The 20230-nt window shown below is 41.7% G+C and overlaps 1 protein-coding gene across 1 annotated transcript in view; it reads right to left on the reverse strand.

Moving 5' to 3' along the window:
- Positions 1-242: 242 nt before the first annotated feature.
- Positions 243-20230, reverse strand: part of LOC139473028 (kinesin-like protein KIF14) — a 38940-nt gene continuing 18952 nt past the window's right edge. The window contains exons 16-31 of the mRNA XM_071255536.1: positions 19966-20076; positions 19659-19806; positions 17996-18082; positions 17751-17816; positions 17320-17550; positions 15901-16041; positions 14590-14696; positions 13337-13419; positions 12736-12828; positions 11269-11370; positions 7832-8016; positions 5626-5781; positions 4573-4710; positions 4102-4182; positions 3610-3766; positions 243-2743 (exon numbers count right to left, since the gene is read on the reverse strand). Coding sequence (XP_071111637.1) covers positions 2373-2743; positions 3610-3766; positions 4102-4182; positions 4573-4710; positions 5626-5781; positions 7832-8016; positions 11269-11370; positions 12736-12828; positions 13337-13419; positions 14590-14696; positions 15901-16041; positions 17320-17550; positions 17751-17816; positions 17996-18082; positions 19659-19806; positions 19966-20076 — 2257 coding nt within the window. The 3' untranslated portion in view covers positions 243-2372. The remainder of the gene's footprint in view (positions 2744-3609; positions 3767-4101; positions 4183-4572; positions 4711-5625; positions 5782-7831; positions 8017-11268; positions 11371-12735; positions 12829-13336; positions 13420-14589; positions 14697-15900; positions 16042-17319; positions 17551-17750; positions 17817-17995; positions 18083-19658; positions 19807-19965; positions 20077-20230) is intronic.

Below are 20230 nucleotides of genomic sequence, written 5' to 3' on the forward strand. Positions count from 1 at the left end.
AGAAGTGGGTATATGTGTCCTATGTCCTCAATCAGAAGTGGGTTTATGTGTCGCATGACCTCAATCAGAAGTGGGTTTATGTGTCGCATGACCTCAATCAGAAGTGGGTTACGTGTCGCATGACTTCCAACAGAAGTGGTGAATAAAGAAAATTAATTGCTATAATTAATCTACGAAAATAATGCAGAAAATAAGACTAACTCATTCTTAGAATACTTATTTCATTTTAATATCTTATTATTATCATACAAAGAACTATCATAAAACACCTCATCAACAAAGCGAAGGAATGTTACAAGAATGATATCCTTGGCCTTCAGTAATCAATTGCAATTAACAGCTATTTACAAACTGCCTTAATAAATATCCTCATTTCTTCCTACCCAATGTCTTAAAAAATAAAAGCAAGTAAGAGTTGACACCACTGTTAGCAATATCCCAGCCCTGTGACAGCAGGTGACACCAGCAATGGGCTTCCCACATTGTACCCATGGGGGCAATGAAACCAGGTCAGTCCTTCAACGACTAGGCTCCTCCAGATAGACCAGTGCAAATCACCTGTCCTAGGACAACCCAAATAACAGACAGGTAAGCAGGTTCGCCTTCATACTTTAGTTCAGAACAGGAAGCCAGAAAAGCTCAATCTAATATAAAGGACAAATTCAAGCTTAGTCAGTTTACAGATTATTTTGATTTAACTTCTTCCAAGAGGAAATTAATCATAAGATCTGACCATACAAATAAGTCATGACTGTCCCAAAAAGGTTCTGAGCTGTATTCATTCAACTAGTATTACACATCTCTATGTTGTAAACTTTATCACATGAAGTCCCAATGCAACATTGAATACGAACACTTAACCTTAACAGACACATCTTCCTGAGCAAGGCAGTTAACTGACTATAAAAGTCCATTTTCCACCCTTGCCGAACTAGACTGGAATTCCTGGGCTTGATCGTAGTGCCATCTGTGGACCAATCAGATTCCAATTCTCGTATCACTTGCATTTGCATGATACAAAATGGCGGCGCCCAGTCAAGATGATCTGATCGATAATCAAGATCTATATTGTGATAAAACGAGTCTGACATGGCAAAGTGCATCAAATCATGTGAGCACCTTGATTAAAAACATGAATAGATTCAGACAATATCTGTTGACAAGTTGGTGGTGCAGATGCTTTGCAGACCCTGCAATCGACCGAAATCTGCATGACAGTTTACGAAAATGTAACTCCATAATACCAGCCTAGTTCAGCAAGGTTAGAAACTTGACTTTTAAAGTCAGTTAACTCCCTTGCCTCGGGAAGATGTAACAGACACTGCAAGAACATCCTGACAATAAATACAACATACTATATATTGCACTTTTTCTAACAAGCCGCTAGCATACAATCTTCAAGTCCGCTTGACATCTTAACCCACTACCTCTGAAAGCAGCATGACAGCTCAAATTCAAGTAAAGCATGTGTTCATATTAACTTGCGTGTGAATGGGTAGCCAGGGCTGCTTACTGATGACCCATTGACCTCACAGGGCACTGTCCCCTCAGTCTATTCTCATGTCCTTTCTAATATAAATTATTTATATTCATAAAGAGTATCACAACCATCTATATCACAAAATTGGTGTTGTTGTTTGTTTGTTTGTTAACGCCGCAATCAGCAATATTTCTGCTATATGACGGCGGTCTGTAATTAATCGAGTCTGGACCAGACAATCCAGTGATTGATATCATGAGCATCAATCCAGGCAATTAGGATTGATGTCATGCACCAACCAAGTCAGCGAGTCTGACCACCCGATCCCGTTAGTCGCCTCTTACGACAGGCAAAGTCACCTTTTACGGCAAGTATGGGTTGCTGAAGACCTGAAACTGGTGTCAATTCAATACACTGATAAGCAGTTTAGGCAAGTAGGTATGTTGTAAGTAGTATATATGCCATACAGGCACTGGTTGAATACCCTTAACAGGAAAGCATTCCAGGGTGATCCACTAATCACAGAATACATGAAACTACAGTGCCAACTTTAACATGAGAAAGCTATTAAAACATTGCAATGTTTTGGTTATGTCTTTCAAAACACAAGTCATGAAGTATGCCCAGGGATTTGTTCACCGTTGTCAGGATAAGTAACTATATACATATAAAATACTTTCCTACATGATTTGATTATGTTAATTGTTTGTCATGGAGGTTTATATATGTATAAAATCACCAACTGTCTTGAATCTAAAATCAATTATTTGTGATTATTAAACAGTATTATTTCATGACATAAGTGATATTCATCTGTGGAAGTTACATCTTAGCACCGGTTAAATAAAATGTGGTGCTGGTCTACATTTGGTTTCCATATTCTCTGCAAATCTCATGACTTAGCACTATTGACAAGAATGATGTTTTTCTTCACCGACACACATCGAGAAGGTACAGGCCCACCAGGAGACTTCTCTGGAGAGATTGGTAACAACCTCTTCCCACGACCTGGGGATATTGTCCACTTGTCAGCACTGATGAACTTTGACACATTCTCCATGAGAGAGATCGTCGCAGAGTTCACTTCCTGTCCAGCATATTCCAACTGTTCGGCTTGAGATTCGGAGAGAACAGACATCTCTTCAAGGTCGGACCCTGAGTCCTTGACGGGCTGTCTGCCCGCTGAGCTCAGCATTCTCAGAGCAGCCTTCTGTATCAGCTCTGCACAGCGGTACACTCGCCGGACATCCCCTCCACTGGTGTCTGCAACATGCACTGGACAATACAACATCCATGAAAGAAGTCAGGTCTATACAAGAGTGAGTGAGAGTAACACAGGTGCAGCTGGCTGGACGTGTCTACCAGGCACCAGGTGTCTTACTTTCTAACACAGGTACAGCTGACTGGACATGTCTACCAGGTGTCTTACCTTCTAACACAGGTGCAGCTGACTGGACGTGTCTACCAGGCACCAGGTGTCTTACCTTCTAACACAGGTACAGCTGACTGGACATGTCTACCAGGTGTCTTACCTTCTAATACAGGTGCAGCTGGCTGGACGTGTCTACCAGGCACCAGGTGTCTTACCTTCTAACACAGGTGCAGCTGACTGGACATGTCTACCAGGTGTCTTACCTTCTAACACAGGTGCAGCTGACTGGACATGTCTACCAGGTGTCTTACCTTCTAACACAGGTGCAGCTGACTGGACGTGTCTACCAGGCACCAGGTGCCTTACATTCTAACACAGGTACAGCTGACTGGATGTGTCTACCAGGTGTCTTACCTTCTAACACAGGTACAGCTGACTGGACGTGTCTACCAGGCACCAGGTGCCTTACCTTCTAACACAGGTACAGCTGACTGGATGTGTCTACCATGTGTCTTACCTTCTAACACAGGTACAGCTGACTGGACATGTCTACCAGGTGTCTTACCTTCTAACACAGGTACAGCTGACTGGATGTGTCTACCAGGTGTCTTACCTTCTAACACAGGTACAGCTGACTGGACGTGTCTACCAGGTGTCTTACCTTCTAACACAGGTACAGCTGTCTGGATGTGTCCACCAGGTGTCTTACCTTCTAACACAGGTACAGCTGACTGGACGTGTCTACCAGGTGTCTTACCTTCTAACACAGGTACAGCTGACTGGACAAGGAGACTTGCTGTGTCTACCAAACTGTTGATGTGGGACAAGAGGGCTTGAGATCGTCGGAAGCTTGTCTGGTAGAAGTGCGGTAAGTGAGAGTCGGAGCTGTCTCGCATGCTTGTGTCCAGCTCAATCTGGAGAATGAAACAATAAGTAGTAACCATTTAATTACATTACATATACTGGTAATGACATTCATTATTTGCCTAAAATTCATCTTAAAATATAGGTCCCCTATTTCTTTATGTCAATTCTGAATCTGAATGTTGAAAATTAATGCAAGTCTACACAATTATTCTCAAGACGTAACATACACAATTTTAATTCAGATCCCATCCACTGAGCACAGCTGAGCTTATCCCCATAATATTACTGTCAGCCAATGTGTTTTTAATTAATGATCACTTATTTGTTCTTATTTCTTCCAGACTCACTTGTTGATCAAATTTGGTGTAAGAAAATTTGGTACCTGAATTTCTTGACACTTCTGCAGCAAAACTTTGTTGGTTGAAACAACAATTTCTATGTGCTGGGGTAGATCACCATATTTCTGAAAGAATAAATTAACATGGGCTGTCAGAGAGTCTCTCGATGCTTCATGCTGCTGCAAGGACTAACAAGAGTGCTTCACAGGACATCAATGCCTCATACAGTGCTAAAGATCTTTTGCAGCATATGTAGTCTTATATTTATAACCAACAGAGTGTATATCTGCATAGAACAGTATTCGTCTGTATACACAGCTATTATGAGGAACACAAAGTGTTTAATAATCATATTGTTTTTCATCAGATATGTTTTAAAGCAGCCTGTGGTCATACTAAAATAGCCAATGGATATCAAAAACTATGTCTTACAGTGCCTACAAGGCTGCATTATCTGTTCTTTACTGTATATCTAAGCTTCAAGTATTAAGATCAGTTCAGGTTGGGGGGCGTACCAGACTTGTGACGGCTTGGTCTGCCAGAGTTTGTGCTCGACACTCGGTCTCCTCGAGGGACTGAACGCCATCTTGTAGGGACCTGTCCACGTGGGAGTCCCCTCCAGACAGGAACGCCTGGCAGACGTCATGAGCCAGCTGACAAAAATCAACATCAGCAGCATATCAGTAAATAATCATCATCATCAGCAGCTGCAGCAGCAGTAGGATTTGTCTGGAATCAGGGCTCTGACTCTTGCAACTGTCTGTGTAACTGTGGGGAACTTGTAATGGCTTTCAGAAAATTACTGTGTATTATCATATTGATGCTTGAAGGCGAGGAGAGGTGAAATAGGGTTTAACGTCGCGTTCAAATGATTGTTCTTATATAGCAACGCATGGTGTGCCTGTGTGCGTGCATACCCTGATCAGACACAGTGTACGGACTCCGAGCCAACCCGTTCTTGTTTTAGCCCCTTTAATGCCAAGCGCCAGGCAGGGTAACAATAAGTACCATCTTTCAAAGTCTTTTGCTATGACACTGCCCGGGATCGAACCTGCGACATTCCGCTCTCCCAGCACACTCTATCACTAGACCGAGAAGGCGGTCGGTCGATGCTTGAATGTGTGCCTGTTATCTCGTTAATGGTAAAGTCAGTGGTATTGGTACCAATTTGGGTTGTTATTGAGATTTATGTCAAAATTCTGCCTTTGAACAAAATGTTCACTAGGAGATAAACAGAGAATCTCACCTGAGTGTCTTTTGATATACAATATATCAACACGAGTTGATAAAAGTGTAAAAACTCTGAGGCTTGCCAAGCGATATCTCCTGTTGGAGCCAGTTTTGGATGTATGTCTGACGGAACAGTGAGTGAGTGAGTGAGGGCATGGATGGGGACACCAGGAATAAGCATGTCATGTAGCTCTCTGGGAGATCGAGGCTGGACCTTCATTGTGACGTTTTAGTTACTGATCTGCCCTACCACTCTGTAGGACAGGAAATATATGAACATTCCTGAGATTTTACACTATTGCAGACACTGTTATGACAATATCTGCAAGGAGAGTTACCTGTTGATGTCGATGTTCCCCTTGGACGTCAAACGATGTCATGTGAGTGTCTGTGACCAGTGCAAGCTCCCCGCACTGCCGACACATCTTGATGACACTGTTGATGATCTTCATCCCCGACTCTTGGACCATACTGCGTAGTTCATTTTCACAACCCTATAGGGAAACAAAGAGTATGATTGCAAGCTGCTCAAGATCAACTGTTTGTTTGTGGCCTGCAAATACACATGACTGAACTGGACAAAACAGTGAATGATATTATGAGAACGTTGTACTCAGTGAAGTGAAGATGAAGCAAAAGGTCTTGTCTTCCAGGTGTGATCCTACAGCTTCGTGGCCGGGAAGATGGTAACAGTGTCGATGTACTGTCAAAGACGCTCTGTGATTTGGCATGAGACAAAGGGCATTATGACATTTTCATTAACTGATCAACTTTTGATTGGACGTTCTTCTATACCTAATTGAAAATATTTCGGACATTTTGAACGACACTCTGCGAATGTACTAGAAAATGAACTGATCTGAAAACCATGACATATCCCCATGTTACGTACACAGTCCCTATTTTGATATAAGCAGAATTTCTGCCAAGACTCATTGAAGCAACTAGCCTAAAATGTGTTTGATAGGCATTACTTAGAAGTTGTCGGATGACAAAGTAGAGATAATTTATGGATAAACAACTTTTTTATTTACTGTAAAGGCGACATTTCGGCATAGATCCTTATACTGTTGTCAAGCTGTTTATGCAGAAATTATCTCTACTTTGCAGGCCTAAAATTTGCTAGCTGAGGTACAGGAAGATAATAAGTGTGATTATTAGCAGTAATGCTGTGTGCTTCAAAGAGCAAGAAGGCTGTAACCTCTAGCATTGTGCTACTGCCATGCCGATGAACCTCAGATTCTTACTACAATCAAACATGGCATACATATTCAGGATAGAAATGTTTCAACTTCTATTCAGAGCTGTTAAACTTCTGATCATGGTGATGATTAAGGGTGAAACGATACACCGATATTCCGATGCATCGCGATACTTGACCCACGATACGATATACGATACACGTGGGCCCATTTATCGATACGCCACGAAAATCTCAAGTAAAGCGTTTCCTCGCTATTGTGCCTTTCAATAAACCGCTAACTTGGTTATAGCGCGCGGTAACGCATGGCTCCCCAAAACGTACTTACATTTTTAATAAGCTCAGGTTTTACACCGACATGTTTTTCCCCATCTCAAAAAACATTATCAGCTGATCCCCGCAAGCACATAACACCGGAAATACCTGTCAGCAAATCCGAACTGAAGTACGCAATTAAATACCATTACTATACTATCTTGTTATTAAAACGTGTTCATTATATATCTAGACTTGTGTTTGTAATATATTTTATTAATTTTATTCAAAATTTCATTTAATATTGTTTTCATTAAGTTATGTGAAATCGTGTGTGAAGAGATACTGCAACCACAGTCAGATTACCGCTTTTGACGTATTGAAACGAACTTTAGTTGCTAGAGAAAGGATACATATATTAAAAATGCCATACTTTGACTCCTTAAAAGTCATGTGTGTGGCAATTTGGCGAATATATGTCAACATAACGTTTTCGCAATCGAAATACATGTAGCACGGGAAGTCCCTCGGGTGACTGATCAAATGGTTCCATACGTAAAAATATCCTGCAACAGCAATCACCAGTACCAAAATGCTACACTTGTGGTTCTTATAATTTGAAATATATATATATATATATATATATATATAGTAAAAGCTGCAACTAAGGTAACACGATATTGGAATATATTATTCCTGATAAAATTCTTTGAAGTTGTATCACCGGTGGAGTACATTAATTATTTTCTGGTGTTTGAACTTTGAATTGTTTTTAAGGAAAGTTAGAGAAAGTTCCAACTTCAGTAGTCTTGTTATTATAAAAAATTTTTTGACTGTTCCAAAATCATAAAAGGTTCAATCTTGACATGCTTTAAGTCTTGTTTTATATATCATTGCGTATCGAGATACGTATCGTATCGTGACCAGAATATCGAGATGCGTATCGTATCATGACCTTCCTGTATCGTTGCAGCCCTTATGATGATTCAATAATTTCATTTTTGCTTTGGTAGATCTGTTAGAAGTTTTTAACTTGCTGCAAACATGACTTAAGGCTTGTGTCATACTGAAGTCTTTCAGCTTCTCACCTGTATAAACATTGCAACATGACCGCTGACTGTCCGAAGCTGTGACACTAGCCGCTGCAGCAGCTCCGTGAGGTTGGATGACCCACATCCCTCATACAGCTGCGCCCACAGACTGCAGCCAGTCGACAGCTGCTGGAGGCACACAGCCAGCTGCAGAAGGTGTCTCTCCTGGCTGTGCAATTCATCTGGAACAGAGGCATAGTCTGTCACGGATGCTTCTTGTGACTTGTATGTATGTTGTATCTCAGTTGTGTACATGTTGCATCTCAGTTGTACACATGTTGTATCTCAGTTGTACACATGTTGTATCTCAGTTGTACACATGTTGTATCTGAGTTGTACATGTTGTATCTCAGTTGTACATGTTGTATCTCAGTTGTACACATGTTGTATCTTAGTTGTGCATGTTGTATCTTAGTTGTACACATGTTGTATCTCAGTTGTACATGTTGTATCTCAGTTGTACATGTTGTATCTCAGTTGTACATGTTGTATCTCAGTTGTACATGTTGTATCTCAGTTGTACATGTTGTATCTCAGTTGTACACGTATCTCAGTTGTACATGTTGTATCTCAGTTGTACATGTTGTATCTCAGTTGTACATGTTGTATCTCAGTTGTACATGTTGTATCTCAGTTGTACACATGTTGTATCTCAGTTGTACACATGTTGTATCTCAGTTTTATACATGTTGTATCTCAGTTGTACATGTTGTATCTCAGTTGTACACGTATCTCAGTTGTACATGTTGTATCTCAGTTGTACATGTTGTATCTCAGTTGTGTACATGTTGTATCTCAGTTGTACATGTTGTATCTCAGTTGTACACATGTTGTATCTCAGTTGTACACATGTTGTATCTCAGTTGTACACATGTTGTATCTCAGTTGTGTACATGTTGTATCTTAGTTGTACATGTTGTATCTCAGTTGTGTACATGTTGTATCTCAGTTGTACAAATGTTGTATCTCAGTTGTACACATGTTGTATCTCAGTTGTGTACATGTTGTATCTTAGTTGTACATGTTGTATCTCAGTTGTGTATATGTTGTATGTCAGTTGTACACATGTTGTATCTCAGTTGTACACATGTTGTATCTCAGTTGTGTACATGTTGTATCTTAGTTGTACATGTTGTATCTCAGTTGTGTACATGTTGTATCTCAGTTGTACACATGTTGTATCTCAGTTGTGTACATGTTGTATCTCAGTTGTACATGTTGTATCTCAGTTGTACATGTTGTATCTCAGTTGTACACATGTTGTATCTCAGTTGTGTACATGTTGTATCTCAGTTGTACACATGTTGTATCTCAGTTGTACACATGTTGTATCTCAGTTGTGTACATGTTGTATCTTAGTTGTACATGTTGTATCTCAGTTGTACATGTTGTATCTCAGTTGTACACATGTTGTATCTCAGTTGTGTACATGTTGTATCTCAGTTGTGTACATGTTGTATCTCAGTTGTACACATGTTGTATCTCAGTTGTGTACATGTTGTATCTCAGTTGTACACATGTTGTATCTCAGTTGTACACATATTGTATCTCAGTTGTACACATGTTGTATCTCAGTTGTACATGTTGTATCTCAGTTGTACACATGTTGTATCTCAGTTGTGTACATGTTGTATCTCAGTTGTACATGTTGTATCTTAGTTGTACATGTTGTATCTCAGTTGTACATGTTGTATCTCAGTTGTGTACATGTTGTATCTCAGTTGTGTACATGTTGTATCTTAGTTGTACATGTTGTATCTCAGTTGTACATGTTGTATCTTAGTTGTACATGTTGTATCTTAGTTGTACACATGTTGTATCTTAGTTGTACATGTTGTATCTCAGTTGTACATGTTGTATCTTAGTTGTACATGTTGTATCTTAGTTGTACACATGTTGTATCTTAGTTGTACATGTTGTATCTCAGTTGTACATGTTGTATCTTAGTTGTACATGTTGTATCTTAGTTGTACACATGTTGTATCTTAGTTGTACATGTTGTATCTCAGTTGTACATGTTGTATCTCAGTTGTGTACATGTTGTATCTCAGTTTTATACATGTTGTATCTCAGTTGTACACATGTTGTATCTCAGTTGTACACATGTTGTATCTCAGTTGTACATGTTGTATCTCAGTTGTACATGTTGTATCTCAGTTGTACATGTTGTATCTCAGTTGTACATGTTGTATCTCAGTTGTACATGTTGTATCTTAGTTGTACACATGTTGTATCTCAGTTGTACACATGTTGTATCTCAGTTGTACACATGTTGTATCTCAGTTGTGTACATGTTGTATCTTAGTTGTACATGTTGTATCTCAGTTGTACATGTTGTATCTCAGTTGTACATGTTGTATCTCAGTTGTACATGTTGTATCTCAGTTGTACACATGTTGTATCTCAGTTGTACATGTTGTATCTTAGTTGTACATGTTGTATCTTAGTTGTACACATGTTGTATCTTAGTTGTACATGTTGTATCTCAGTTGTACATGTTGTATCTCAGTTGTACATGTTGTATCTCAGTTGTACATGTTGTATCTTAGTTGTACATGTTGTATCTCAGTTGTGTACATGTTGTATCTCAGTTTTATACATGTTGTATCTCAGTTTTATACATGTTGTATCTCAGTTGTACACATGTTGTATCTCAGTTGTACATGTTGTATCTCAGTTGTACATGTTGTATCTCAGTTGTAAATGTTGTATCTTAGTTGTACATGTTGTATCTCAGTTGTACATGTTGTATCTCAGTTGTACATGTTGTATCTCAGTTGTACATGTTGTATCTTAGTTGTACATGTTGTATCTCAGTTGTGTACATGTTGTATCTCAGTTTTATACATGTTGTATCTCAGTTGTACACATGTTGTATCTCAGTTGTACACATGTTGTATCTCAGTTGTACATGTTGTATCTCAGTTGTACATGTTGTATCTCAGTTGTACATGTTGTATCTCAGTTGTACATGTTGTATCTCAGTTGTACATGTTGTATCTCAGTTGTACATGTTGTATCTTAGTTGTACACATGTTGTATCTCAGTTGTACACATGTTGTATCTCAGTTGTACACATGTTGTATCTCAGTTGTGTACATGTTGTATCTTAGTTGTACATGTTGTATCTCAGTTGTACATGTTGTATCTCAGTTGTACATGTTGTATCTCAGTTGTAAACATGTTGTATCTCAGTTGTAAACATGTTGTATCTGAGTTGTTCATATGTTGTATCTCACTTTTGTACATATTTTATCTCAGTTTTATACATGTTTCTCAGTTGTACAGAAGTTGTATCTCAGTTTAATACATGTACCTCAGTTGTACACATGTATCTCAGTTGTACACATGTTGTATCTTAGATGTATACACGTATCTCAGCTGTATATCGTGTGTCAATTGTATGCACATTGTTTCTGCATGGTTGAGCTCACCATCAGGTCCTCCCGTCGAGTCCACGATGGCTAACACAGACAGACGAAGGTCGTGACAACTGCACAGAATCTTGTCGGCAAAACTCTCTTGTAGTGCAGTTCCTGTATAGTACAAAGAACAGTCATAAGGCCTTGGCTCTACTTGACATTACATCTCTCACAGGAAGTCATCGAAACAGGGCACTGTACATCACTGACCTTGACCTTGCTATTGTTTGATGGGCATTACTTAGAAGCTGACAGACGACAAAGTAGACACAAATGATGGATAACAGCTTCCTTATTAAACTGTAATGGTGACGTATTGGTATAGATCCTTATACCGTTGTCAAGCAAGACTGAATTATGAACATGGTACAGAATATATATAGTAGGCATAGGATTAACAGTAACAACAATTGCATACAAGAAGAGATTAACATGAGAAGGTTAAATACTGACAACAGAAGGATAATATTGACAACAGAAGGATAATACTGACAACAGAAGGATAATACTGACAACAGAAGGATAATCATAATACTGAAAACAGAAGGATAATCCTGTAACAACATGTAACAATCAGCCATCTCGGACCATATCAGCAACTGCTGCAATCACAACATCAACTGGAAAACGTCCAAATCCTCTCCAACAACCTCAATGACTTCACTGAAAGGAAAACTAACAGAAGCAGTCCACATACACCGCCACAAGCCATCAATCAACAGAGATCAAGGCTATTTCATCCCCTCCGCCTCCTATGAACTCATTAAGCAATAATCACCCCACCTATGTATACTTTATCCTGTTTAACTGACTTCCTGTCTTATTCGCTTCTTCATCATGCGTTCTCTGTCTATCATGTTGTTATATAGAAGTCGCCTTTACAGTAAATAAAGAAGCTGTCATCCCTATATTGAGTCTACTTTGTACTTTGCTCGTTGTAATTCGGTGTCACTGTGCAAGTGATGATCTGACTGACCAATGAGACGACTAACAGAAAGTTGACATTATCCAATCAGAAGCAAGTATCAAAATGCTGACTTCTATTCCAGACTACACTTTTAAATATATTTTAAGAAAGTTGTCCCTTTAAAATTTTAAAAACGAGGAAAAGAAAATTCTGGAATGTCTAATACTATGTCAATAGAAGGCTGAGATTGTTAGCAGTACTTGCCAAGGGCTATGGACAGAGTTCAAAATCAGTCATACAGAATGTCCCTTGTTAACCTTTTCAAGATCGCATGATTAGAAAACACCTCCAGACTTTCACTTTCATGATCTTGTGATGCTCTGATTGGTGGGATGAAAGGTAGTTCTGACATGAACTGTAATGGAATGTCCTCAGGTGTTCATGTAGTGGTAGCAAGCAGAAAGAACTAATTTCAATGAGACTGGTCACTGATCCTGCGTTAAACTGAACAGCACTAAACAACCTAGTAACACGTGACATCTCATCACTGTGTGCATCGATCGCCTCCGTACCTGAATGTCTGTCGGTGATCCTTGCTACAAGGTCCTTGCAGATCCGGGAAACATCAGCCAAGCTGGAGTGGTTTCCAACAGATCCGAGAGACACTGAAGATGGATACTAGTGTGAATGTCCTTGCATAGGAATGAATCTAACTGCGCAGTAATGTAATACTGTATCTGTCTGAGTGTGGGGGACAATATTCATTGGTTCATCATGACATCAGATATATGTCACATGATGTTTGATTGTGCATATTGCAATCTGCAGTGATATGAACTAATATAATTTTTACAGGCTTTTTATTTCTTGAGATCATCCTGGGCAAACATATCTTGCTTAACTTAATACTTAACTTGCTTCAAGATGGGGAGAAAAACTGGTTGTTATATTTCCTTTTTGGGGAAAGTAATTATTATTATTATAAGAAAAGTCTTATCTGTTCCAAATTAACGACACATTAACGTCTTAATCATGTTAATCACATGATTTTTTTAAAAATATTCCAAGTTTATGTTGTAGTTCCTGCTTCATGACCTCATTTGCATTTGCGAAGAGATCCTATTTATTTGATTGGTTTATCATATTGATAACACAATCCATTATGAGACTTACATCTTTTGTACGTATAGCTGCTGCTACTGCTGAGTTGGGAGGACCGGCAGGAGGACAAAGGACTCCGATGGTAGCCAGCCATGCTGCAGAAGACACACATCGGGTAAAGTGAAGGTGGTCACATGTAAAGTGAAGGTGGGTCACAGGTAAAGTGAAGGTGGGTCACATGTAAAGTGAAGGTGGGTCACAGGTCAAGTGAAGGTGGGTCAAAGGTAAAGTGAAGGTGGGTCACAGGTAAAGTGAAGGTGGTCACAGGTAAAGTGAAGGTGGGTCACAGGTAAAGTGAAGGTGGGTCACATGTAAAGTGAAGGTGGGTCACAGGTCAAGTGAAGGTGGGTCAAAGGTAAAGTGAAGGTGGGTCACAGGTAAAGTGAAGGTGGTCACAGGTAAAGTGAAGGTGGGTCACAGGTTAAGTGTGGGTCACAGGTAAAGTGAAGGTGGGTCACAGGTAAAGTGAAGGTTGGTCACAGGTAAAGTGAAGGTGGGTCACAGGTTAAGTGTGGGTCACAGGAAAAGTGAAGGTGGGTCACAGGTTAAGTGTGGGTCACAGGTAAAGTGAAGGTGGGTCACAGGTAAAGTGAAGGTGGGTCACAGGTAAAGTGAAGGTGGGTCACAGGTTAAGTGTGGGTCACAGGTAAAGTGAAGGTGGGTCACAGGTAAAGTGAAGGTTGGTCACGGGTAAAGTGAAGGTGGTCATTTTAAACAAATGTCACCCACATTTTATTTTTCTATAAAACTACATACACATGATACAGATGCTGCTGACTGTGCTGCTCAACACAAGACCAAGCTAAACTAATCACCATTCTCCATTATCCAGTGTAACACCTTCATTTTGAATCAGATTCGTACGGCACAACGCTAAAATTAACCTTCCAATCAAGATACTCTCATGAGCGAGAGACATCTTGTGCCTAGTTAGTGATACAGAGATGGAGAGAGTGACATCAGATAGAAAGGAGACATATATATTGAGGAAGATTAACCAACTGCTTGTCCTTCTTTTGGAGATAAGAGTGACATGAATATTCTTAAGGAAATAACAGATTTTCTATGGCCAGAAGTATGTATTTTTGAATTGGCTGTATCAAATGTATCAAGCATCTATTGCTAATCGATGGTCATATCTATTACTTTGATATGAGCTTGTGTTTTCTTGTTGCAGGTAGTTATGTGACAACGCATGTCAAATTGTATATGCAGGGAATGCTTGAGGTCTCCTATCCTAGCTGCGTAGAGAGAAAGCAACTTACACCTGGGGGGAGTTGTGGGGGGAGCCGGCCAGGTGAGGGTCCCTCTCCCAGCTGTCCCCAGGGTCATGGAACACCTCGTCATCCTCCGAACAACTCTCACCCTCGTTCTGAAACACAAGGCGCCCATCAAAGGCGTGGATCAAAGGAGCTGCCTCTACTGTAGATAACGGAGACAAGATGGCACAGAGAACCTAACATTTGGCATGAAGTCAGAACCAAATACACAGTGAGATGACACATCAAAGTGGTGCAATCTTCTGAATAATGTTTCTGAATGATGGAGGTAAGGCTCAACCTTCCATTTATTTCATAAAATGGTAAAGATATTTGAAACATTTTGAAACCAGTGTAACAACAAAATTGAACACTTCACTCGAGTTTTGTGAAGAAATATTAAATGTTATATAATTTATGATCGAAAAATGATCCCCTCTGTCCCACTTGTGGGCTCAATATACTGTAAATCATGAAATTAACACAACAAATGTGAGTGTCCCTTTCTCGCAGGAATAAAGTTATTATCTGGATATACTGGAGTATATGGCCATGTCCAGTTCACTGCACATACATGTAGGTGGAAACAATGACACTCCTAACACAGCTCACAGTAAAGTGTAACTGGCCACTAGATTCAGACAGTGCTTCTCACCAAGTTCCATGTCAAGTGTGGTCAGCATGGTCACTTTGTTTACACAAGTAGATCAAGCCTGGCATCTTTATTCTTGGAACCTTGTCAAATAATCTTATTATTTACAAGCAAAACACTGCTCATCTACATAGTGAAAATGTCCAGTACAGCAACAGCAGTCGTGGCGAATACATAACACTGCTCATTTTCGCTGAAGGATTGTGCTAACTCATTTAAAAATACTTAAAACCTGTATCTGACCTATCTCTTTTGAACATGCATTGTTTGTGAAGTTAAGTATGTGAAAATAGGAAATCATAAAATTTCATCAAAGTGCTTCACCCTGATCAGCTGATCACCCCATACTTTAACATGGAACTCTAAGTCGACAGTTCTGGTGTTATCGTTAGCTGATTAGTTTTCATAGTTCAAAGGAAGGACACAACATTTCAGACAAGGGGGCAGCACTCGCATTAATTTGGTGACACATTAATTTCATGATCAACAGTATCCCAAGTAAGCCATGCTTTTTCAAAGAACCCACTCAATGACCTGGCAGTGGGTATTATATTGATACAACCAATTCTTGGTGTTCCATGTTGAGATTACATGACACAGCCACGTACGGTAATTCAAGCTACAGCTGTTACTCACTCACTCACTCGTCAGTCTGCGGAACCTACCTGGAACAGATCCCTCATGTGCAACAGCTTCTCCTCAAACTTGACCAGTGTCCAGTACGTGCAGATGTTATGTTTGGTGTTGGTCACTTTGATGAGGGGCTTCACTTGGTCATCTTCCAAAATGTCTTCCCGGCTGAATGTCTGCAACATGACATGACAACTGCTCTTATACTCCGCCATGAACAACACAGACTACATGTGGATTTATGAGCAGGAGACTAAATCCCATTTACCCCGCTTCGAAGCAGAAGGCTGAACGCTTTTTCCAAGTCAATGAACTTCACGTGACACAGCACAGTTAACCTCAGCTCAATCGAACAGCTGTTTTCTATCAATGTGGAATTTCTTCGAATTCTTTAACAATGGCAGATTAAAACATGTCAGTAAGATACATTTGTTGTAGCAGTATCACTCAGGGTACATGTGGTTTTAAACTTCCCTTGTTAGGTTTAATACCTCATGGTACAAAACCTAACGTGGGACGCACAAAACCACATGTACCCTGAGTGATACTGCTACAACACATATTATGCTTCTCTTTAGTTTCATAAATGTAAAACTTTCCATGATATATAAAAATACTTCTAAGTTTGTTCCACCTCATAAGGACATGCCTAGCTGTGACATGCAAAGTAAAGGTCCGTGACACACATACCCAGAAACCATGATCACTTGAGAGTGGAAGTTAACACCAAAGCCTGACTATACATTGAGCCATTATGACTATACATTGTCACTCCCACCTCAGAAACAAAGACAAGGTTTGATATCTGTCATATTTGCTATTGGTATTGCACTTGATTCTGAGCCAGGAATTCCTGTGCACAAGTAAGATTGTACAACTATAGGTCATTATGCAAAACTATAGAGATATTATATCTCTACCATAATCGAGTCTGGACCAGACAATCCAGTGATTGATACTATGAGCATCAATCCACACAATTGGGATACGATGACATGCAACAACCAAGTCAGCGAGCCTGACCACCCAATCCTGTTAATCGCCTCTTACGACAAGCATGGGTTGCTGAAGACCTATTCTAACCCGGATCTGAACGGGTTATAGATCGAGTGTTAGTGTTAATATTCTATTATTATTCTAACTATAATAGTGGACAGAAAGATTAATGTTCCCCAATTTCTAATCTTTGAAAAAATTCTGAGGTAAATTTTCCAGTGTATAAGATCGCTACAGCTTGAAGACTGTTCCATGTCCATTACTCTATGTAGACAGTTTTAGTTTGAAGGCCTGGTAGATTTTTAGCAACTCAGTCTTGAATTCAGGATAATCGGCCACCTATTGGAGTCTCAGGAAGATTGAATAGTAATCTACATTAGAGGGCGATATTCTCTCTATGATCCAGAGATGGCATAAAAGTAATAACAGTTGTTGTTCATGTTCTACGCTGTGCTCACCGTATTCTTCTTCAGGTACTGACTGATCTTGTTGGCTTCCCTCAGTAGCAGCGCCACCTTGTAGAGGTCAGTGCGACCGGTCATGGTGTCAGGCACTCGCTGGCGTTTGGACGGTGTCATCATCTCGGTACGCTTCTGTTTCAGCTTCTCCAGGTTCTCCACTGCCTTCTGTTTCTCTGAGTGCAGCAGTTCCAGAAGTCGAGACCTGCCCAGTGGTATCTGTCCCGCTGTCTGCGATATGTACATGGCATCGTCTTACATAGCCCACACAATAATAATAAGATTTACTGAAAACTTGAACCATAAGTTTTACCTGATCACACATATTTCAGTTGCATTAACAAAAACATTAATGCCAACAAGATGTGACTGAGACATTAATTTACTGGTGGCCTATACCATGTGACGGAGATGAAGATGCTTATGTATACCTTCTCCGCTGCCTGGGCCTCCTCCACCTGCCTCCTCCTCCCTGCCAACACCTCCTGCTCCAGCATCTGCAACATTATCGCATCACTGATGGGGGCACAAGGCAGAGACACAACAAAGTGAGACAACACAGTGAGACAACACAGTGAGACAACTACGAGGATCAGAAAATAATGAATTGATCCATAACTGCAATCCAGATTTATCTAGAGTACTTCACTTGATTCAACTCGTGTAATCTGCTCACCATCTTCTGTTTCTTCAGCTTGCTGATGATATCCTCAGCCTCTTGTCTCCACTCCTCTGCCTTGCGAGCCTCGAGACTCTGGCTGCTCTGAAACACAAGACATGGTACACATTCTTCAACAGATGTGTTACTGGCTGTGTGGCATCACTTCAACTACCAGTAAATGCTGCAGTCCATCCCCCAGTGCCTGTCCTAACTGTGCCTACTCCAGTCCACCTGCCAGTGCCTACTCTAGTCCACCAGCCAGTGCCAACTCCAGTCCACCTCCCAGTGCCTGTCCTAGCAGTGCCTACTCTAGTCCACCTCCCAGTGCCTGCCCTTGCTGTGCCTACTCCAGTCCACCTCCCAGTGCCTGCTCTAGCTGTGCCTACTCTAGTACACGTACCAGTTCCTACTCAACCTGTGCCTGGTCCAGTCCACCTACCAGTGCCTGCTCCAGTCCACCTACCAGTGCCTGCTCTACCAGTGCCTACTCCAGTCCACCTACCAGTGCCTGGTCCAGTCCACCTACCAGTGCCTGCTCCAGTCCACCTACCAGTGCCTGCTCTAGCTGTGCCTACTCTAGTCCACCTACCAGTGCCTGCTCTACAAGTGCCTACTCCAGTCCACCTACCAGTGCCTACTCTACCAGTGCCTACTCCAGTCCACCTACCAGTGCCTAATCCAGTCCACCTACCAGTGCCTGCTCTACCAGTGCCTACTCCAGTCCACCTACCTGTGCCTGCTCTACCAGTGCCAACTCCAGTCCACCTACCAGTGCCTGCTCCAGTCCACCTACCAGTGCCTACTCCAGTCCACCAACCAGTGCCTGCTCCAGTCCACCTACCAGTGCCTGTTCCAGTCCACCTACCAGTGCCTGTTCCAGTCCACCTACCAGTGCCTGCTCCAGTCCACCTACCAGTGCCTACTCCAGTCCACCAACCAGTGCCTGCTCCAGTCCACCTACCAGTGCCTGTTCCAGTCCACCTACCAGTGCCTGCTCTACCAGTGCCTACTCCAGTCCACCTACCAGTGCCTGCTCCAGTCCACCTACCAGTGCCTGCTCTAGCTGTGCCTGCTCTACCAGTGCCTGCTCTAGCTGTGCCTACTCCAGTCCACCTCCCAGTGCCTGCTCTACCAGTGCCTACTCCAGTTTACCTACCAGTGCCTGCTCTACCAGTGCCTACTCCAGTCCACCTACCAGTGCCTGCTCTACCAGTGCCTACTCCAGTCCATGTTCCAGTGCCTGCTCTACCAGTGCCTACTCCAGTCCACCTACCAGTTCCTGCTCTACCAGTGCCTACTCCAGTCCATGTACCAGTGCCTGCTCTACCAGTGCCCACTCCAGTCCACCTGCCAGTGCCTACTCAACCAGTGCCTACTCCAGTCCACCTACCAGTGCCTGCTCTACCAGTGCCTACTCCAGTCCACCTACCAGTTCTTGCTCTAGCAGTACCTACTCTAGTCCACCTACCAGTTCCTGCTCTAGCTGTGCCTACTCCAGTCCACCTACCAGTGCCTACTCAACCTGTGCCTGCTCCAGTCCACCTACCAGTGCCTGCTCTACCAGTGTCTACTCCAGTCCACCTACCAGTGCCTGCTCTACCAGTGCCTACTCCAGTCCACCTACCAGTGCCTGCTCTACCAGTGCCTGCTCTAGCTGTGCCTACTCGAGTCCACCTACCAGTGCCTGCTCCAGCTGTGCCAGCCTGTCCTCATAGCCTGTCTTCTGCTGGTCCAGCACCTGGGCAGCCTCCTTCCTGGCCTTCTCCACCTCCTCGACCAGCTCCTGCTGAGCCTGCCGCCGCGCCTCATCCAGCTCACTCTGCAGCCTGCAGGCAGACACACACTCAGTGTTGAGGGACAGTAACATTATCACAGCACTTAACATCTGAAGTGAACTTTTCATCGTAACTGACATTCAGGCAAAATCCCGAGGAGGATTCCTGTGGAGACCATGATCATGAACAGACAGATCCTGTTTGACTCACCTGGCTTCTTGGACTCGCAGTAACTCCTGCTTGGCAAACTCAAAGTCCTTCACCTCACTGGACGTCAGACTCGTCTTCTTGCCCTTCTGGACTTCCATTGGATGGTTGAACCTGAACACAACACAGGTCATTATCACTAACAGTAGGACACGACTCAGGTCATCATCACTAACAGTAGGACACGACTCAGGTCATTATCACTAACAGTAGGACACGACACAGGTCATTATCACTAACAGAAGGACACGACAGAGGTCATTATCAC

The sequence above is a fragment of the Haliotis cracherodii genome, unplaced genomic scaffold (assembly GCF_022045235.1).
Source record: "Haliotis cracherodii isolate W230 unplaced genomic scaffold, xgHalCrac1.p SCAF_26, whole genome shotgun sequence".
NCBI classification, from domain to species: domain Eukaryota; kingdom Metazoa; phylum Mollusca; class Gastropoda; order Lepetellida; family Haliotidae; genus Haliotis; species Haliotis cracherodii.